This window comes from Panthera onca, chromosome D4 (genome assembly GCF_046562875.1).
Source record: "Panthera onca isolate mPanOnc1 chromosome D4, mPanOnc1 haplotype 2, whole genome shotgun sequence".
Classification (NCBI taxonomy): domain Eukaryota; kingdom Metazoa; phylum Chordata; class Mammalia; order Carnivora; family Felidae; genus Panthera; species Panthera onca.
This window is the reverse complement of record NC_138351.1, coordinates 94630077-94650772: the sequence shown is the minus strand read 5'-3', so window position 1 is coordinate 94650772 and position 20696 is coordinate 94630077. Positions and strand designations below refer to the sequence as shown.

Genomic DNA, 20696 nt, shown 5'->3' with positions numbered 1-20696 from the left:
GATCCAGCACTCCCACTTCTGGGTATTTATCTGAAGATGACCAAAACACTAATTCGAAAAGATATATGCACCCTGATGGTCACTGAAACATTATTTATTTATTTTAGAAGATTTTTAAAAGTTTATTTCTTTTTGAGAGAGAGAGAGAGAGACAGAGCATGAGTGGGGGAGGGGCAGATGTGGGGAATAAACTTCGGAATTCCCTGAGCCTGCACTGATGGGTTAACAAGGTGTGAAGAATTACAAAGCCATAGGATGCTCACACCCAAGTTTGGGTAAACAAGTTTAGGTAAATAATAGGCGGGGCAGAGGCCCCAGTATAGAACAAGGGTATATGAAATAAACAAGAATAGGTATCCTGGGCAAAAGCGTTCCTTAAGTTTGTATTATAGCAGAAAGCTGCTTTCGCAGGAAGGAAGGACCAAATTAGGTAAACAGGTAAATAGGGCTATAGACGCTGCAGGTGAAGCTGCCCAGAGTGGAGCTGATTAACAAAGAAAGGTGCCTTGTTGACCCTGAGGTTACGTACTCTGTCTCATCCCCTAGGCCAGCTAAGACAAACAGACTCGGCAACTCCTGTCTGCTGTTAACAACCATCTGCCCATCCACCCGGTGCCAGGATTTTGTTTTGTGTTAACCCAAACCCCTAACCCCAAATATCTTCAAGACCCCCTTTCCCTCACGTCCATGAGTTAATGTTCACAGATTTATTGTCTCTTTGTGCACGTCCATCACCATATCTGTAAGCCTTCTGATCCTAATAAAAACGGAGCAAGGACCCTTACTTGGGGCTCTTGTCTTCTCCCAGACATTAGCCATCTCTCACTTTTAATCCTGTGTCCGCTCTCTTGCTGGACAAGAAAGAACTTTAGACTTAGAGTCTATGTCAGGCAGAGAGAGAGGGAGACCCAGAACCCGAAGCAGGCTCCAGGCTCTGAGCTGTCAGCACAGAGTCAACATGGCACTCGAGCTCACGCACTGTGAGGTCGTGACCTGAGCCAAAGTCAGACTCTTAACCGACTGAGCCATGCAGGCACCCCTTGAAACAATATTTATAATAGCCAAGATACTTAGACAAAACCTAAGTGTCCATCAGTGGATGAATGGATATAGAAAATATGGGATGTATGCGAGTTGTATATAATGGAATATCACTCAGCCGTCAAAAAGAATGAAATCTTGGGGCACCTCGTGGCGCAGTCAATTAAGCGTCGACTCTTGGTCTTAGGTCATGATCTTGTAGTTTGTGAGTTCGAGCCCTGGATGGGGCTCTATGCTGACGGGTGAAGCCTGCTTGGGATTCTGTCTCTCCTTCTCTCTCTGCCCCTCCCCCACTTGTTATCTCTCTCTGTCTGTCTCTCTCTGTCTCTCTCTGTCAAAATAAATAAATAAACTTTAAAAATTTTTAAAAAGAATGAAATCTTGCATTTGGAACAACATGGATGGATGTCGGGGGGATTCTGCTCAGTGAAACGAGGTAGATGGAGTGTGACAAAAACCATGTGACCCCTTACATATGGGACCCAACCAGCACCACTAAGCCAAACTCATGGATACAGAGAACAGAATAGTGGTTGCAAGAGATGGGGGTAGAGAGCAGGAGACACGGGTAAAGTGTTTGGCTTGGTTTTGTTTAAAGAAATGGAATTTAAAAAGCCCACAGATACTGGGGCGCCGGGGTGGCTCAGTTGCTTGAGCGTCCAACTTCAGCTCAGGTCATGATCTCACAGTTCGTGGGTTCGAACCCCACATCAGGCTCTGTGCTGACAGCTTGGAGCCTGGAGCCTGCTTCAGATTCCGTGTCTCCCTCTCTCTCTGCCCCCTAACCCACTCGCATTCTGTCTCTGTCTCTCTCAAAAATAAATAAACATAAATAAATAAATAAATAAATAAATAAATAAATAAAAAGCCCATAGGTACTAGATCATTGTTCTGAAAACTGGAAAATTCAGACAAAAGAAAAATTTTAAAAGATGTAAATTCTAAATAAATAGAAGAGAAATTGTGCTCGTGGGTTGAAAGACTCAAACTTGTAAAGATGTCAGAAACACAGAGGAGCTACAGCGATAGTTAAAAAGAAGAAGAAAATGGGAGGGGGGGCTCCTCACACATGGCACTGAGACCCCCTGCGGACTGTAGCGGCCAGCACAGGAGTGGGGGCATGGGGACACAGGACAGCCCCAGAAACAAGCGTAGCTATTCGTACAAAGGTGAACAAGGGTTCATACAGAAAGGATGGTCCTTTCCCCAGATGTGTCTGGAGTGATCAGTTGTCCACAGGAAGGCCGTGGTCCTCAGCCTAAGCGGCACATCTTACACAAAGTTTAAGTGGACCGGGGCTCTAAACACCCGTCATGAAACTATAAGGCCTTTAGGAAAAAGAAATCTTGAAGATCTGGTAGATGAGAAGTCCCCAGTAATGACGTGCAAGGTGCCACCCCCGGAGAACACACCGATAAACTGGATTGCATCAGGAATTCAAAATGTTGCTCTGTGAAATACACTATTAAGAAAACGAAAAGACGACCCACCCACAGACGGGGAGAAAAAAACTTGCAAACCACATCCGTGACAAAGACAGAGGGGTAGATGGAGAATATATAAAGAACTCTTTAAACTTAACAGGAAGAGATCAAACAATTCCGTTTCAAAATGGGCAAAAGACATGACACCATCAGAGAGGATATATGTGTGCAAATCCGTGCGTGGAAAGGTGTTCAGCATCACAGCCAGGGTGCATGCATCAGATTGGCTACAATAAAACATTGGCTCCAAATGCTGGCGGGAAGGCGGGGTGCAAAGAACCTGGACCTGGCTCTGGACACAGGCAATTTGGAACTAAGTGAGGCGTGACTCAGCCACAGGCTCAGCAGCGGTCTCCTGGGTGAGACTCAGGCACCGGGATCCGTGGCAGCTCTTCACCAGAGTGGAAACTCCCCGGATGCCTCATGCCTTCCACGGGGGCAGGCCATGCAAACTGCGGCCTGTCTATGCAGACTGACTCAGGCACAGAGCAGGGACCTCAGAGCCCATGGTGGCTGCTGGGCCTCAGGCCTCACACCTATCCCTGTGGCCAGGAGACAGAACTGTGACAGGAGCCAGTTGGTGGGGCTGGGCTGGGCTGGGGCCAGGGCGTGACCCCGGAGGGGCAGAGGAGGGGTGCCTGGTGAGTCCGACTGTGGCGGTGCTCCCGTGAGCCCACACGTGTGCACAAAAGTGGGGTAATGTTATTGTATGCTTGAAATCACCAAAAACATTGCTAAGAAGCTGAATTTCCCTCCTCCCTGGACCACAAGCTAGCCGGGCCTCTGGCCTTTGCTCTGGTCAAGCCCTGGGTCACCTGACTGACCTGCCCTTAGCCTGAGCGGAGGCACTGGGCCTCCCGCTGGGGGAGGGTGAGGTTAGAGGGCAAAGTCTGAGCACCTCCAGGGAGGGGTGGGGGCCCACCTGGGTGGTCACCAAATGCGGCAGGTGGGGCAGGAGAACTCTAGGCAGCAGGTGAGGGTATAACCCTGGGTGATGTGGGGGGGGAATTGGTGTGTGGAGTGCGACCCTAAGTAGTGGGGGATTAACCCCCAGCAGGGGCTGAGTTCAACCCCACGGAGCCTCTGTTGGCCAGTCTGTGATCTGGGGGTGGGTGGCACCAGCCCCCAGTGGCCAGAGTTTGCAGCTCTGTCACCTGCCTGGTGAGGTCCAAGCAGAGGTGGGCGGCGACTAGCTGAGGGAAAGGGAGAGGCGGGACCGCACCCAGCAGGTGCCTGAGGGACAGCAGCCGGCTTCCTCCTTGCGGCAGCCAGCTCTCCAACAGTCCAGGTGAGGGGGCTGTACTGGGCTGGGGGTGCTGTCTGGGTCTGGGGGGGGGCTATCCTAGTCTAGGGGGTGCTATTCTGGTCTGGGGAGAGCTGTCCCGGTCTGAGGAGGGCTGTTCCGGTTGTGGGGGGCAACCAGTCCTGAGGGAGGGTGTTCTGACTGTGGGGGAGTCTGCCCATCCTCTTTGCCCACTCATTGGGGACTCAAGCTGAGGAGTCTCAGATTGCTGTATCCCTTGGAGGTGAGATATGAGGTGGGGTCCCAGTGTCCCTGGGTCTTGCCTGTCACCTGTTTGTGTGATGTGGCCTGTGACCCAGGTTCTGGTGTGGGGACACAGGCTGGGTTCCCTCTGGGCCTCACCAACCCCGAACCCCCATCTTCCCACCTTCAAATGGGTCCCTAATCCACACAGCCTGTCCCACGCCGCGGCGGGGGGGGGGGGGGGGGGGTGGCCGGAGCCCCAAGACAATGGCATCATCACCCCTGCCTGTCACTGCATTTGAAATAAGCACATGAGGGATGTTTACGCTTTTGTGAGACACAGTGTGATACAAAATCACAGGAATCTCTGGGCCTGGGAGACCCCAGACAGCTGTCTCCTTTGGACGGAGGCACCAGCGGGGCCGAGGCTCCCGGCAGTCCTGTGTGTATGGCCCGGCTTGGGGACGCTTGGGGCCCGGGGAGGGTCCTGCAGGGGCCAAGGCCACTGAGCTGGGCACCTCGGCCCTGTGCAAACTGCACTCCAGCCTCAGCCTCGGCCAGCTGCCCGGGGCGGGGTGTGGAGCCAACTGCAGAGCTTCCAGATCAGATGAGAGAAGGCAGCGGTTGGTTTTCGAATAGAAACCAACGTCTTTGTTCGGAACTCCCTGATCTCAAGTTCCTTTCAAGAAAATGTGCTCCTCGGGGCCCTACCGACCTCACTCATTAGGGCACAAGGGAGGCTGCTTGGGAGCAGTTATATGTCTAGCTGGTCCCCTGGCCTCACCTGGTTCAGGGCTGACCTCAGGGCTCCCAGAGTGAAGATCCTACCCTGGGGGAGGCCTGGGGAGAGGGCTGCAGAGAGGAGGGGGGGGGGGCAGGGTCCTGGGTCCCCCAAGGTCAGTCTGGAGCTGACCTTCAGAACTGGGGCTCCTCCCGGGAGGGTGGGGAGAGTGAGGGCACCTGGGGGGCTCAGTTGATCAAGCGTCTGACTCTTGATTTTAGCTCAGGTCATGATCCCAGGGCCGTAGGATCTCGAACCCCAAGTTGGGCTCCACACTGAGCATGGAGCCTGTTTGGGATTCCCTCTCTCGCTCTCTCTCTCTCTCTCTCTCTCTGCCCCCCTCGCTCTCTCTCTGCCCCCCTCGCTCTCTCTCTCTCTCTCTCTCTCTGCCCCCCTCTTTCTCTCTCTCTGCCCCCCTCTCTCACTCTCTCTCTCTCTGTCTGAAAAGAAGAAGAAAGAAAGGGGCTCTTCTGGACCCCATCAGCACTGTGTGTCCCAGGCTGGACCCTGGCTCCACAGCACTCCTGGGCAGGCCCGGCTCCTGTGGTGTGGTCTTCCGCTCTGCCCACTGACTGAGCTCAGACATGCTGAGCCCCAGGGAAGACAGGGTGGCTCTCCAGGGCAGCAGTGTCTGCGGCAAGGGGCGTCCGGTGCCCACTGCTGCCCACACCCGCAGGTGCCAGCCCAGCCCTGCCCTGCCCTGCCCTGATGGGGCTGACCTGGAAGCCACGGGTTCTCACGGCACTGCTCGGGGCGGCAGTGGCCTCAGGCCTCACCGCGCTCATTCTCATCCTGGTGGAGGCCACTGACGTCCTCCTGCCCACAGACACCAAGGTAGGCCCCCAGACCCCGAGCAGTGGGGAGGTTGGGCTGGGCTGGGCTGGGCTGGGCGCTGGCCCCACACCCTCCTGACCTTGTTGTCACTCTCAGTTTGGGATTGTGTTTGACGCGGGGTCCTCCCACACGTCCCTCTTTGTGTACCGGTGGCCGGCAGACAAGGAGAACGACACGGGCGTGGTCAGCCAGGCCCTGGTCTGCCAGGCGAAAGGTCAGTGGGCAGCTCTGGGGACAGCGGGCGGCTGCGCACGGCTGTCGGCTGCTGTCTGGGAGGGATTCCCGGCGAGGCGGAGGGTTGGGAGGCGGTACAGGCTGGAGCCAGCTGAGCCACATTTACATCCTTTAGCAAATCAGCAGATGAACCTACAGGAAAAGTGGCTCAGAGAGGTTGAGTGAATTACCCAAGTGGCACAGATGGTCATTGTGGAACTGAACCAGAACCTACATGTGCCTGAAAAGAAGTGGTACAGGGCCTGCCCGGTCCTTCCTGCCTCTTCCAGCTTCTGGAGGCTCCTGGGCTGTGGCCACATCGTTCCAACCTCTCCCCCCAACCTCACGTGGCCTTCCTCCTCATGTGCCTTGACCTTCCCTCTCCTCTCCCTTAGAAGGAAATGGGTCATCAGGGGTCGCCTGGGTGGCTCAGTCGGGTAAGCGTCTGACTTCAGCTCAGGCCACGATCTCCCGGTTCGTGAGTTCAAGCCCTGCGTCGGGCTCTGTGCTGACAGCTCAGAGCCTGGAGCCTGATTCGGTGTCTCCCTCTCTCTGTCCCTCCCCTGCCTCTGCTCTGTCTCTCTCTCTCTCAAAAAATAAAACGTTAAAAAATTTTTTTTAAATTAGAGGATACGGGTCATCGGATTTAGGGCCCACCCAGGGAATCCAGAATGATCCCATCTTAAAACCCTTAACTTAATTACATCTGCAAAGATCCCTTTTCCAAATAAAATCCCACTCAAAGATCTCAGTGGTTAGGACATGGGCATACCTTTTGGGGGCGGTGGGGGGCGGAGACACTGTTCAACTCCCCACAGGCCCTTCCAGCCCGGCCCAGCCTTCAGGCCTGGAGCCTCGGCCTGGGGTGCTGTGTTTCAGGGCCTGGAATCTCCTCCTACGCCTCCAATCCTGCACAAGCCGGTGAGAGCCTGCAGGGCTGCCTGGAGGAAGCGCTGGCGCTGATCCCAGAGGCACAGCAGCGGAAGACGCCCATGTTCCTGGGGGCCACGGCTGGCATGAGGCTACTCAGGTGAGCCGGGCTGACTTGGGGCCTGTGGCACATCCGTGAGGAACAGCTCCGAGAGCCGTGGTGTCAATGCCTTGGGCAAGCGGGCGGAGTGGAGTGGGTGTGGGTCTCCTGCCAGCTCGGGCTGCTGGTCTTTTCTGTCCAGCCAGAAGAATAGCTCTCAGGCAAGAGACATCTTCGAGGCGGTCACCCAGGTCCTGGGCAAGTCCCCCCTGGACTTCTGGGGTGCTGAGCTTCTGGCCGGGCAGGACGAGGGTGCTTTAGGTTGGATCACCATTAACTACGTTCTGGGCATGCTGGTCAAGGTGCTGTGTGCTGCCCGAGGGTGGGGGTTGGATGCCCAGGGGCGGTGGGTCAATGCGGCTGGTCCCAGGACTCAGTGCCCCTTGTCTGTGCTCAGTACTCCTTCTCTGGAGAATGGATCCAGCCTCTGGAGGGGACACTGGTGGGCGCCCTGGACATGGGTGGAGCCTCCACCCAGATCACCTTTGTGCCTGGAGGCCCCATACTGGACAAGAGCACCCAGACCACCTTCCGCCTCTACGGATCTGAGCACAGTGTCTACACCCACAGCTACCTCTGTTTCGGGCGGGACCAGATGCTGAGCAAGCTTCTGGCACAGCTGGTGCAGGTCGGCTGGGCCACAGAGGAGGGGGAGGCGAGCTGGGGCGGCCTGTGGCCCTGGGCTGGGCTCAAGGCCACCTCCCTGCCCTCCCGCAGAGCAGCTCCGGCCCCCTGGTCCGCCACCCATGCTACCACAGCGGCTACTGGGCCACGCTGTCCCCGGCCGCCCTCTACGAGTCCCCCTGTGTGCACACAGCAGCCCCTCCAGAGCTGGCCGGGAACCTCACTGTGGAAGGGACAGGGAACCCCGGGGCTTGTATCTCAGCCATCCGGGGCCTCTTCAACTTCTCCAGCTGCCAGGGCCGAGGACACTGTGCCTTCAATGGGGTCTACCAGCCCCCTGTGCGGGGCCAGTTCTATGTGAGCTCCCTACCCTGTCCTCCCCAGGGTCTCAGCCTCCTTCCACGGCCCCGGCCCCAGGGGTCTGACCCCAGGTGGGCCCAGGATGAGCCCTGCACAGGCGGGCTCTTGGGAACTCTGGGGCCCCGCATGGGGGCAGGTGGGGACTTTGCCTGGTTTGTCCAGGGCTCCTCTGACCCGGGCCCACCGGGCATCACCCCAGTGCCCAGGGAAGACACACAGCTCATCACCCCCCTCCGCCCCCAGGCCTTCTCCAACTTCTACTACACCTTCCACTTCCTGAATCTCACCTCCAAGCAGCCACTGGCCACCGTCAACGCCACCATCTGGGAGTTCTGCCAGAGGCCCTGGAAGCAGGTGGGTGGATCCCAGGGCCGCCCTGGGTCTCCGAGCTGCAGCTGTCGCAGGCACAGACCTCAGCAGGCCGGGACTTGGTGGGACCCTGTCCCTGGAAGGCTGGGAGCGGGGACACCAACTGGCTCCTCGTCTCCCGGGCCCCCAGGTGGAGGCCAGCTCGCCCGGGCAGGACCGCTGGCTTCGTGACTACTGTACCTCGGGGCTGTATATTCTCACGCTGCTGCTTGAGGGCTACGGGTTCAGTGAGGAGACTTGGCCTGGCATCGAGTTCCGCAAGCAGGTGACCACCTGGCCCAGGACGAGGGTGGGTCAGGGGCTCCAGGGCAGCCACCCACGGCACTGAGCAGCCCATGTGTCCCACAGGCTGGTGGCACGGAGATGGGCTGGACGCTGGGCTACATGCTGAACCTGACCAGGATGATCCCGGCCGAGGTGCCCGCCCAGTGGCGGGCACAGAGCTATGGCATCTGGGCGGCCGGGGTCGTCTTTGCCGTGCTGACTCTCACGGTTACTCTGGGGGCTGTGGCAGGCCAGCTCCTCTGGCCCCAGGGCTAAGCTGGGCGGCCGCCTGATGGCAGAAGGCACGGGCTCAGCTCCCACGGTCTGAGCTGGCCAGAGCCTCCCTGATCTCCTGACCCCTGCCGGGTCCCCTTGTCCCGTGGGCTCTGGCCCCACGGTCAGATGGCCCCCGTGGATGCAGGAGATATTGTGGCCTCCCCAGGGCGGCAGGTGATAAATGCCAGGCCACAGGGGCCCCTGCAGCATTCCAAGGCTCTGTGACCTTCAGTGTTAGCGGGACGTGGGGTCCGGTCAAGCCCGGACGTGGGAGTGACTGCTGAAGAAGGGGTCGGCTCCCTGGGAGAGGCTGGCAGGGCTTCAGGAGGTTGGCGGAGGGGCCTGGCCCGAATGGGGGTATCACTCAGCCTGAGGGGAGGTATCCAGGCTCCTAGGCTTCTCTGGGAGCAGCCCCATCCCCCATCCTCAAAGCCTCCATCGGGCCCTCACAGTGGACAAGCCAAGAACACGGACCACACCTCAGTGGGGGGAAGATTGCTTTATTAAAACTGTTCTTGCCACGGGACTTCCTAGGGCCGATTTCCTCACTGGGCTTGGGGTATGTGGGACTCCAGGTGGGGGTGTTGGGCTCCTCACATGTACTGTCCAGCTGGGACCACGAAGCACTTGGGGAAAATGCCGATGCGGCCATCACAGTGGCCCTCCAACCAGGCCGGGTCCACTGCACGCGAGGGGATGTCAGTGTTCCTTAGGGCACATCAGATAGTATCTGCTCACAGAAACCCCTTTGGCCCCAGCGCCCCACTGACCTTCACACAGGACGTCCACGATGTCCCCTGGCTGTAAGTCCAGGTCCTCAGGCCCCTGGGCAGAGTAGCTGTGCCGGGCCACCACCCGGTAGAGGACAGGCCGGTCGCCGGCTCCCTGTGGCAGGGGAGGGCTCCAGGGTGGGCCGGCTGCAGAAGGGCCCCAGGGCCTCCCCCGCCCCGCACGCACCAGGACCCACACCGGGACCCACACCGGGCTCTCCTGGGGCTCACCCGGCACTGGAGCCGCAGGACCCCAGGGCTGGCCGCCTTGTCCCGCCAGGCCCTCTGTAGCACCTCCTCCCTAGCAAGGGGGACCCAGCGCCCCTCGTTGCTGGGGTCTTGGTAACTGCAGAGAAACTCCTCCAAGTGAGCGGGGGGTGGGGGGGGGGGGTCTCTGCCAGGGCACAGATGTACCAGCCCCTCTTCCAACCCCTGCCCTGGGGCTTCTGCCCTGGGCCAGGCTCAGAGACCTCAGGTCCCACCTCTGACTGGCTCACCTGAGCTGCCCGTGCTGGGCCTGGTGGGGGAGGGCCTGGCTCAGCAGGGTCCGCAGGCTGGACAGGTCAGCTCCTCTTGGGACCTTCAGGGCCAGTGTGAAGGCACACTGCACTATGAGGGTCACCAAGGACTCGGGGTCCCCCACGGCCACTCCCTGGGACAAGGCAGAAAGGCAGTGGTCAGCCTGTAAAGCCCCAAATCTCCATGCACAAGGCCCAACTGGGGTGGCCTTCGAGCTGGGGCTGAGGGTGGGGACAAAGACGGTGGCAGGGGGCTGGGGCTACAGGCCTGTAAGTTGCTCATCAGCTGGGGTCCCCAGGGCCATTTGAAGGGATGGGGCCTAGCCTCAGGGCCCCAAATACCAGAAGAGTGGGGGTGACACCAAGGCTCTTACCCCAGCATGAGAGGGGTCTTCAGAAGGGCCGGGGTCTGGCTCCCCTGCCACCCGCAGCCCTGTGGAGGTTAACAGAGCAGGTTCTCAGGTGGAATATTTTGGAGCAGAGGACCTGTCTGGACCACACGCCCACTGGGAAGCACAGGTAGCCAATCTCCTCCTTAGGGCACAAAGAGGCTGCTCCCCACACCCCCAGATGCCTGCCCCCTTCCCCCAGTATCCCTGCCCACCGCCTGCAGCTCAGGAGCCCTTACCTGGAGGAACCTGTTTGCCAGCTTGTTCCACACTGGGCCTCTGCAGGGAAAGCCACAGGCTTGGAGCAGGGGCCAGGGATGGGGGCCCTGCGGGTGGGGCAGTGTCCCCGGCTTGTGGAAGCAGGCCCAGCGGTGAGGCGTACGGCCTGTGAACCAGCTGACCACCAGCAAGCCAGAAATGCAACCCGTGCTGGGGTGTGTTCGGGGCAGGCACCGGGTCCCCACGGTCCTAGCGACCACAGACAGGCTGCCTCACGTCAGTGCGGATGAAGCTGTCATCCCGGGTGGTCCCAGGCGGAGCCTGATGACCCAGGCCAGGGACCAGCTGGACCTCACCCTATGCTGGATGTGCTGCAGGGGCAGCAGGGCACCCCAGAGAGGCCCCGGGGTCCAGGCCATCCTGACTCTGACTTCAGGTGAGGGTCTGGAAGTTCATTGGTAAAGGAAGCATTTGGACTTCAGCGTATTTACCAGCTGGTTAACGCACTTCAGAAGCTATTCGCTATTGTGCCAGGAGGGTCGAGGGCCTAAAACCCCTAAGTACCATGAACTTAGTAAATGCAGCTTTAACCGCATGCAGGAAGTTAACAAAGCACAGCTGTGACAGAGCATAACCGCTAAGGGCACAGGTCCGTTCAACTCGAGTTAGCTGAGCACCAGGGAAAAGAAAGGGAAGTGACCGCATATTCCCTCATGAAGTCCTTTGGTAAAATGCCTGTTCAGTTCAACCGCCTGCTCTGTGCGTGGAGGCCCCTCTCCTGGTGCTGGTGTGGGAGGGGGTCAGCCACGCCCCTCCTGGCTGCACCTGCCTGGGAGAAGCCGGTGTCCAGGAAGGAGGGCTGGGGTGCCAAGGGCCACGGCTGGATGGCGCGAGACCCAAGACCCAGATGCACAGGCTGCAGGCCCCCCAAGGCCTACGGCCGGGTGAGGACGGCCATCAGCAGGCCCCCCCGACCCCGGTGTCTGGCTCCGGCCCTGTCTCTGACCCGACAGAGAAAGCCAAGGCTCTGCCCCCCAGCAGGGCACGAGGTCGCCCGCCCCAGACCCGCAGAGCGCCCGGCTGTGGCTGCTGTTCCCCATCTCGGGGTCACCCACCTGTTCATCGGAGAGGACGGGCGCATGGTGGTCAGCCTGCCCCGCCTGCCCGGGGCCGACCTGTGTCTCCGTCTCGGGGGGCCTCCTGGGACCACAGGCGGTGCGGGTTTTCCAGGCCCCGGTGACTGCAGCCCTAGGGGAAGGGGGGGACCCCTGACCTCAGGACTTCCTCCTGGACGGCCTGAGGAGGGCCTGGAGTGTGGAGATGAGGGCTAGGTCCGAGCAGGGCCCCAGGGCGTGGGGCTGGCTCTACGTCGCGCAACCTTGAGCACCAGCCCCTCTCCTGAGTGGGGACAGCCCCATCTGTGAGGCTCCAGTCTGGCAATGCCGGAAGCGTAATCACGCCAGCCTGCAGTCCCGCCAGCACCCTCCCTGGGCACCTTGGCTCTGAGCTTTTGCGCTGCTTGGAGTCATCATGACCGCAGTCTCAACTCCCCTCTGGTGCCCGCCAGGGCCAGAGTGACGGCTCTGTGAGAGGGGGACACCCCTCCCCTGGCACCAGGGGCTCCGGCCACATCCACTCTGGAAAGGGGGTGTGACAGTCCTGGCCCCTGGCCAGGTCTGCACGGGGGCTCCGGCCTCAGGCCTCACACCAGGGCCTCTGCCCCAACAGGAGGGACGCTCCTTCCTACCGTGGGGCGGCTCCAGGCCTGGCTCTGCCATCTGCACCCTGAACCTGTGGGCACAGAATGCCATCCTCTCTCAGGATGCAGACCCCGGTGGGTGAGTTCGGGGTGGGGAGGCCTAGCAATGCTCTTCCCCACCCCCCCAAGCAAGACTGCGTGATTTTTATAGACTCTCACACAGAATAGGCCTGCTAGTCCCGATTCCAGATCAGAGGAACACTGGGGACGGTCCAGAGCATTTTCCTCCCGTAACAGTAAAAAGGTGCGAAGGGCTCAGGCCTGCAAACTGACAGAGAAAGCTGGGCTGGCTGGCAGGCCACCACCCACCTGGGGCTGCTGAGGCTGGATGTCCTCCTGCCGGTCGGCAGGGAAGGCAGAGGATACCACCTGGTAAGGGACAGCAGGGGGACAGCCGGGTCAGCAGGCACCAGCCCCAACCCCCAGGGGGCTCTATGATGTTGGCTCCCAGCCCTTGCCACCCACCGCACCCCCCTGAGTCTCCCATCTGCTGGGCAGGGGCCTGACCCAAGCTGCCAGACCGCCACCATGGGGGCTGGGAAGGTAGGAAGAATACGTCTGATAAAGGAAGACATCTGTGCTGAGAGTTTCAACTTATTTTGAGTACAATTTTTGAAATATTTTTGTTTCTTAGAGGTCTTATACTGTGATAAGTGGACTCTAAACTGATCAACGCAGCTCAGAACCGCCTGGCCCCCACCAGCAGATGTTTGCGAACATGAGGTGTCTGTGGCAGGTGACCTCGCCAGCACTTTTAACACGGTCACATGCAGCACGCTGGCCCTTGGTGACCTCGGGGGTGCCGGGGCTAACCCAAGGGCCACCAGCTTGAAGTCAATGTGAATTTTCCTTTGTGCGCACAGGAGTCATTTCCCTGTGTTCCCCAGCGTTCTGTGATTCTGGTGGTGCTGCCCGGCCCTGGCCAAGGGGTAGGCATGAAGTGGCCCGGGCCAGCCTACCTCGGGCCTCCCTGAGATCTCACTGTCCGGGGCAGAGATGCAGGCAGACAGAGCCAAGGAGATTCTGAGGCCAGAAAAGCATGGCTGAAGTGGAGGCAGGCGGGGGGGAGCCTCGGGGATCCCCGTCAAAAAGGCATGAGCTCCCTCCTCTGCAGCCAACTTCTGGTGGCCTCTGTGTCCTGGTTCCAAGAGCCCGGGCTCTGTAAACTCCACCTGGAGACACTGCTTCTGACCTAAGAAGCTCCCGTATGTCTGCAGCTTGGGGGCGGCCGGTCCCTCCCCAGCTTGCTGGCTGCTGCTGGCTCCTGAGCACCGGGGCTGGGAAGCGAGACGCTGCCCCCTTACCTTGGCCTTGCCCAGGAAATCCACGGGTTCCAGGAGCTCCAGGTGCCACCTGTGGGGCCGGAAGACCTCACCCCTGGGGCCCTGCCGAGGCAGCAGGTGCACCTGTCTCTGGAGGGGGTCCGGCCAACGCAGACCTGAGCATCTGACCAGGGCGGTGGTCTCAGGGGGCCCCTCCACCCACTTGTCACAGACTACGGGAAGTCCTTCCCCAGCCCCCGCACCTGGGCACACGGGCTGCCTCCCTCTAGAAAGTCTTGGGGGGCCTGTATAGATATGAGCCCTGCACAGTGGGCTATGGGACCAACAACCCCAAGGGGTGGGGACGACCTGCTTTCCTCCCTGCCCTCCCCCCTCACCTGCACTTGGTCCAGGGCAGTGCACAGGTGGTCTCGGGCCCCTTCTGACCCCTTGGAGAGGGCTTCCTCTAGGCTGCGGGTGGCCTCAGCCCAGAGACCCAGGCGGCACTGTGCGGCCCCCAAGTTGAAGAGCACCTGGGAGCCAGGGGACAGCCCACTCCCTCCCTTAGTCCCCTCCGCCTTTGGGTCTCAACCCCCCCCCCCCCCCCCCCGCCTTGCCCCGCCTTTGCCCCAGATTCTACCCCGGGGCGTGCCCCCAGTCCCACCCCCGACATTTCTCCTGGCCTCGCCCTCAGTGCCACTATGTAGCTCCAGCTCCAGTCTCATGGTCCCCTCCCAGGTCTCACTTCTAGATCAGACCTTCTGGCGCGGATTCCGGACCTCCCCGCCCTTCCCCCCACCCCCTCCCGTTCAGGCCTTGGCTCCCAGTGCCACCCCCAGCCCCTCTCCTGGCCTCACCTCCAGTTCCCCTCCGGCGCCCCTCCCGGCCCCACCCCCGCCCCTCCCCTGGCTCCACCCCCGGCCCCACCCCCGCCCCTCCCCTGGCTCCACCCCCGGCCCCCTGCCCGGCCCCCAGCCCGTCCCCCAACCCCTCCCCCGGACCCACTCCCAGCCCCTCCGCGGACCCCGCCCCACCCCAGCCCCTCCCACAACCCCACCCCCGGCCCGAGCCACAACAGCGAGGGCTCTTCTGGCCCAGGAGCCTGGCTCAGGGCGAGGCAGCCGGTCCGTGGCGGCGCCGGTGCGGGGCTCTGCCGGGCAGGCCTCACTCTCCAGACCCCCCCATCCGGAGCGGTTCATCGCTCTGGCGCTTCTCTGCTCCAAAAATCAGGGGCGGATTTCTGGAAGCGGGAAGCATCCTCTCTGCCTGCCTCACCCCCATTCTGCATCTGGCCAAACCCCTTTTGCGGCCCCTTCGTCTGTGTGCTGTCCTGTCAGTGCATGAGTCTGGGGTGCCGTCCAAGGAACCCATTTCTCTGTCCTGTCCCCGTCCCCACACCCGTGTCACAAGACGTTTAACAGACAGTTTGGGTTGGGTTAAGGCTGCCGCGGCCGGACGTACCGAGGGCAGAAGCAAAGTTGCCTGGTGCTCCTGGGAGCCGACCTCCCCACTGAGCCCCTGCTGCTGCCACCGAGGCAGCAAGTGCCACCCAACTTGGCCCAACGTCAAGAGAAACCAACACACTCCCTCCGCGCGGCCCTCTGTCCCCGTGGCCTGCCAGGTGACACCACACCCCCAGAGCCAGCTGGCCGCCCTCTGGAGACTCCTGTTACAAGGCCAGGTGGGGGTCACTGCCAGGCCATTCCTCCCCGCGCCCCCCACCGCCCTGCACTGTTCAGTGCCCTGGGCCAGGGGACCCCACCTGGAGGGGCTTTCCCACGACTTGTTTCTTGCAACACCGCTTGTTGGGAGAAGGCTGCAAGGCAGCCAGTTTCCGGGAGCACTACGGTGTCCTCTCCACTCCCCTCCCTTGGTGTCAGCCACAGAGAGCCAAGCTGTGCTGCTTCCTGACCCCACCTGCCTTTCACCTGTCTGCTCTCTGCCCCTCCCCTGCCCTTCTCCTGGGCAAAGCACTCCTGGTGGCCTCTAACTTCTTCTACCCTCCGGCTTCCTCAGGATGAAAGAGTGGCCAGAGGGAGCCTCGGTCAACACGGCCCCACCTGTGACAGTGAGAAGAGGATGGAACCCAGAGGACGGGGCCTGAAGGACCACCCGGGCCACCCGCAGACAGCACCCCCAGAGCCCCAGCGGGCCACACTTCCCGGTGCAAGCTCACCTCCCAGGCATGCAGCTTGAACCGTAGGCCCAGCTGTGTATAGTCGATGGCGGTGTTGTCCCTCAGCTGTGCCAGGGCCAGACGGAAGTCACACAGGGCCTCCTGGAACCTGTGGGCAGTGGGGGAGCCAGCAGCGAGGGGGACCTCAGTGGCTGCAGGGAAAGGGGCCAAGCCCTGCCCCAGCCTCCCCACCACCCCAGCTCCAGGGACACCTGCTAGGGGGCAGTGGTGGTCACCCAGGCCTCAGCACATGGTGGGCCCTCGAGTCCCAACACACGGGTCATGGACAGACTGGCTGTGAGGGGCATGGGGGCACCACATCCGGGGTGTGAGGTGATGCCAGCTCGGATCCAGTCCTGATTCCTGGGGACCTCACTCACTCTGCTGCCTAGAGCCCCTGTCTGTACCCCAGACCCTCTTCCACATTTCCCTCCTGCTTCATAGGACCCCCAACCCTGTGGGCCTCCTGCCGCAGAGACCGGCTGGACACTCCTTGGCCTCCACTAGAATCCCCATCTCCTCCAAGGAGGCTCCTGGACCCATGAGAGGAGGAGGTTGTCCCCAGAGCCTGCCTGCCCTGGCATGGGGCCTGCCTGCCGTGAGGCTTGTCCTGGGGCTAGGTGGGGTAGGGGGAAGCCGGGCCTGTCCTGCAGAAGGTTTCCTCCTCTGGGAAGGACCACAGTGCAAAGAGCCCAGGTGAGCATTGAGGACCCCAGCCCCCTCCCTGCCCTGGGACACACCATTCCTGCAGCCCTGTTCGAAGTTTCCTCATCTGCAGAATGGGTGTAATCCCGCCATCCCTGCTGCAGCAAAAATGTGGTGAGGAACAAAGGAAGAAGTGCCCGTGAAAGCGCCCTGTGAACCTCAGCACAGAGACAGGGCTCACCGTGTGGCTGTTCCCTGTGTCCCCCTCCAGCGTGACCACAGTGTCCTCTTCCAGGCTTTCCTGAAGCTATGGAGGAGGGAGTGGGCAAGAGAAGGTGCCCCATGGGGAGAGAGGAGGCGGGGAGCACAAGAATGGACTTTGCAGAGACAAAGGGCCCTCAGAGAAGAAACGAGACACCTCTGTGCTCACCTCTCCAGCTGGAAGCTGGCCACTCCTCGCTGGAAGAAGCCCACAGCCATGCAAGTGTCCTTGGTCACTGCTTGGTCAAATGCCTGAGGACAGAAACGCCCACAGATCACCAAGGTCTGCAATTCCATCACCCCTGTGTCACAGATACAGCCCAGACAGATGACCAGTGACGGGGGGCCAAGGAATTTCACGGGGCCCCACAACAGCCTGCATGCAGGGCATCACCATTCAGTTTCCCTCAGTGGCACGACCTAAACCAGCCTGAGCTCCCGAGGTGCAGAGAACACAGTCACAGTCCAGTCTGTTTACCGTAATGACAAGGGGGTACAAAAAAAGGAAACACTGCGGCACATTAATGATGGTTACCTCTGGGGGATGCAGTTATGCAAGATTTTTGTCTTTTTAAAATCCTATGTGGGGAGGGGCGCCTGGGTGCCTCAGTCGGTCAAGCGTCCGACTTCGGCTCAGGTCATGATCTCACGGTTCGTGAGTTCGAGCCCCGTGTCGGGCTCTGTGCTGACAGCTCAGAGCCCGGAGCCTGCTTCGGATTCTGTGTCTCCCTCTCTCTGACCTTCCCCCGTCCATGCTCTGTCTTTCTCTGTCTCAAAAATAAACATTAAAAAAAAACTTAAGGGGCGCCTGGGTGGCTCAGTCGGTTAAGCGGCCGACTTCAGCTCAGGTCATGATCTCGCAGTCCGTGAGTTCGAGCCCCGCGTGGGGCTCTGTGCTGAGAGCTCAGAGCCTGGAGCCTGTTTCCGATTCTGTGTCTCCCTCTCTCTGACCCTCCCCCGTTCATGCTCTGTCTCTCTCTGTCTCAAAAATAAATAAACGTTAAAAAAATAAAAATAAAAAAAAACCTTAAATCCTATGTGGGGAATAAACTTCAGAATTCCCTGAGCCTGCAGGATGGGTTAACAAGGCGTGAAAAACTAGAAAGCCACAGGATGTTCGCACCCAAGTTTGGGTAAAGGAGATTAGGCAAAGTGCGACAAAGGTCCCAGTATAGGACAAAGGCACAGGAAGAGGGACTCTCAGGATGAAAACATCCAAGGTGAGGTGAACAACATTAGGTATCCAGGGCGGAAAAGCCTCCCAACTTAGTTTAATAGCAGAAAGCTGCTTTCACAGGAAGGAAGGACCAAATTAGGTAAACAGGTAAATAGGGCTATAGACGCTGCGGGTGAAGTTGCCCAGGGCAGAGCTAATTAGCAAAAGAAAGGTGCCTTGTTGACCCAGAGATAGCCTGCTCAGTCTTTCTGGTCCCCTAGGCCAGTTTCGGTAGTAAACAAGTCAAGTCTGCTGTAAACAACCTTTTGCTAGGAGCCAGGATTTTGTTTTGTGTTAACCCAAACCCCTAACCCCGAATGTCTTCAAGACCCCCTTTCCCTCACGTCCACGAGTTAATGTTCGCAGTTTCATTGTCCCTTTGTGCACGTCCATCGCCATGTTGGTAAGCCTTCTGATCCTAATAAAAATGGAGCAAGAACCCTTACTCGGGGCTCTTGTCCTCTCCCGGACATTAGTCGTCTCCCGCTTTGAATCCTGGGTCTGCTTTCTTGCTGGACAAGAACTCCAGACCCAGAGTCCATGACAACCCTATTTCTGATAGTTCTCATGAAAGGACACACTCCTTATCTATTAGAATCAGAAAGAACAAAAGTTTTAGTGTGTGTGTAAAGCACAGCTCTTCCCCACACCTCACTCGGAAATGATGTTGTCTGTTCCTAACGAGGACAGTGGCTCTCAGTTAGACACAGGCAATCCGTCGGAGGGGCTTCATGCTCTTACAATCTGGCCAAATGGGGGGCTTGTGCAGCCCTGGGTTTGACCCAAGGTTGAAGGGATGCACGGAGGCCCTGATGCGGGGGGCGCTCAGTGCCAGAGAAGTCCATTTGTTTGCCACCCTGCCAGGAACAGCAACCAAATCAGGCTCACATAGGTTCCTATCGACAGACCACAGTCCTCTCTACACCCTCCTCACCCGCCCTGCTCCCCAGAGACACTTGTATTCATCGCAGCAATTCCGTCTGCTTTCAAAAATCTCCACGTTTCCAATTAATGTGCCCATGCTTTAATTACTTAATTTTATTGTCTTTCCACAGTCCTCCCTCTCCTATTGGGTAGAGGATTTAATACCATATTCTTCTGCTCACCACCTCTGGCCCCTCTGTCTGGCTAAATCACAGTTTATAAGTAAGTGATAACTGGATTGCCCTCACATCTACCATTCGCTGTTGAACTACCTGCTGTCAGCGATTGTGTTCCCGTTTTTAGGTAACATTTTAAAACTGAAATTGTTCCTGTGAATTGTAGATTTGTATGCAGATGCAAGGAATGACAGAGGAGATCCCTTGTAAGATTTGCCCAGTTCTACCCGCCCCCCCCCCCCAACTCCCGTGGTGAATTTTTGCAAGATATTGACATGGGCACTCTCCTACAATACCTAATTCTCTTTTCATTTGTGTCATTTTCCAGGTAACTGTCACTGATGGTCTCCACAGCTGTAGGATCCTGTTTCTTTTTACTGGGGAGATTTGGGGACCAGAACAATGAGCAGAGTGCTGCTGGATTTTTGCGGAACATGAATCACTTTAAAGAACACAAAGCATTTAAAAGGCGGCGAGTGGCTCGGTGCTGCCCCCTCCGCAGAGGCAGGTATGTGTGTGTGCCCGTGTGCACTTTTGAGTCTTGGTTCTGTTTTGGGGGACAGATTGGGAAACAGAAGTACTCAGATCAGACGAGACAGACCTCATCTCCTTGCCATTGCCACAGGCCATCTGATGAAGTCCCCTGCTCTAAGCTCTACACCTCGGGAAGCAGGTAAGTCCCCTCCAAGCAAGATCCAGCCTCGAGCCTACTTCCGGATATGTTAGACCGTGAGCACCTGAACCACTAGCAAGAGCGCCGGCCTTTCTCCTTGACTGGGGAGTGTGGCACGTGGTCATCACCTAGTGGAGGTGGTGAGGGAGCCCAGCGCCTCCATCATGGCCCAGACTCGGTTCTGGTGGGATCCCCCGATCACACAGTTCCCACCTGCTTCAGGTGTTCATTGAGGCGGAACCCTGGGGGGACATCCCCAGGTGACTATCAGGAAGAAGGGCGGGGGGTGGGGGGGGACCCCGGGCTCATCCCTGTAGCTGGGTCTTTATCGCACCGCTCCTTGACCCGGAGCAAGGTAAGTAAGGTTCCCCAGGGCCAGAGAACAGCCTCCCCAAGAGGTGGGGTCTCCGCGACCAACCCTGGGGGCGCCCGGCTGTCAGGCCCCCGGCTCACCCGCAGCGCGGCCTCCGGGTCCCCAGCCAACAGGTGCACGCAGCCCACGTTGAAGCACATCCTGGCGGACGGCTCCGGGTAGCTCGAGAAGAGGCGCAGGGCACAGTCCCAGTCCCCGCGCGCTACGGCCTGAGCGCCCCGGTCCCATTCCCGCAGCAGGTCCCCGAGAGAGGGCATGGCGGCGTGGACACCCGCGGGACCGTGCGGCGGAAGTCCGCGCTTCCGGGCGGGAGCGCGGCGGGCGCGGCCGGCGGCGGCGGTGGGGGTCCCGCGAGGGGTCCGGCGGGACGACTGCGGGCCGAGGGCCGCGAGGCAGGGCCTTCAGGGTCGGGAGACTAGCGTGGGGAAGTGGGGCCCCCACTCCGAGGCCGGCAGGGTATCCGGGCGGGACGCGGCGCTGGGAGCGCGCGGAGTCCACGAGCCGCGGGTGCGCCACGCCTCCTGCTGCCCAGAGCGCCCTCTCGCGGCAGAGCGGCCCCGCCCCTCCCCACGG

General features: G+C 59.5%; 3 protein-coding genes across 14 annotated transcripts in view; 2 read left to right on the top strand and 1 right to left on the bottom strand.

Annotated features, from left to right (window-relative positions):
- Window positions 1–3389: 3389 nt before the first annotated feature.
- On the top strand, window positions 3390–9288 carry ENTPD8 (ectonucleoside triphosphate diphosphohydrolase 8). 8 transcript variants are annotated; one of them, XR_013551609.2, is made up of 10 exons: window positions 3390–3813; window positions 5244–5626; window positions 5723–5840; window positions 6719–6869; window positions 7012–7171; window positions 7267–7497; window positions 7592–7850; window positions 8097–8207; window positions 8353–8487; window positions 8571–8683. XR_013551609.2 is itself a non-coding variant. In XM_060608100.3 (10 exons), exons 2-10 carry the CDS (start codon window positions 5501–5503, stop codon window positions 8760–8762), a joined length of 1488 nt encoding a protein of 495 aa, XP_060464083.2. In that variant the 5' UTR covers window positions 3393–3813; window positions 5469–5500; the 3' UTR covers window positions 8763–9288. The 8 variants fall into 8 exon arrangements, 7 of the variants coding, with proteins under 7 accessions (XP_078292318.1, XP_060464083.2, XP_060464081.2 ...); XM_060608100.3 differs by having other exon boundaries at window positions 3393–3813; window positions 5469–5626; window positions 7587–7850; window positions 8571–9288; XM_060608098.3 differs by having other exon boundaries at window positions 3393–3813; window positions 7587–7850; window positions 8571–9288.
- On the bottom strand, window positions 9145–20680 carry NOXA1 (NADPH oxidase activator 1). 5 transcript variants are annotated; one of them, XM_060608094.3, is made up of 14 exons: window positions 20204–20680; window positions 16931–17013; window positions 15856–15964; window positions 14078–14212; window positions 13722–13829; window positions 12727–12786; window positions 12406–12449; window positions 11774–11906; window positions 10679–10718; window positions 10425–10483; window positions 10030–10184; window positions 9764–9878; window positions 9533–9647; window positions 9247–9444 (listed from the first exon to the last, which is right to left on the bottom strand). In XM_060608094.3, exons 1-14 carry the CDS (start codon window positions 20378–20380, stop codon window positions 9356–9358), a joined length of 1422 nt encoding a protein of 473 aa, XP_060464077.2. In that variant the 5' UTR covers window positions 20381–20680; the 3' UTR covers window positions 9247–9355. The 5 variants fall into 5 exon arrangements, with proteins under 5 accessions (XP_060464071.2, XP_060464076.2, XP_060464072.2 ...); XM_060608088.3 differs by having other exon boundaries at window positions 9145–9444; window positions 9533–9878; XM_060608093.3 differs by lacking the exon at window positions 9764–9878 and having other exon boundaries at window positions 9145–9444.
- The window catches only part of EXD3 (exonuclease 3'-5' domain containing 3), an 81700-nt gene continuing 80647 nt past the window's right edge, over window positions 19644–20696 (top strand). The window contains exon 1 of the mRNA XM_060608083.3: window positions 19644–19750. The gene's annotated coding sequence lies outside the window, so the exon portion shown is untranslated. The remainder of the gene's footprint in view (window positions 19751–20696) is intronic.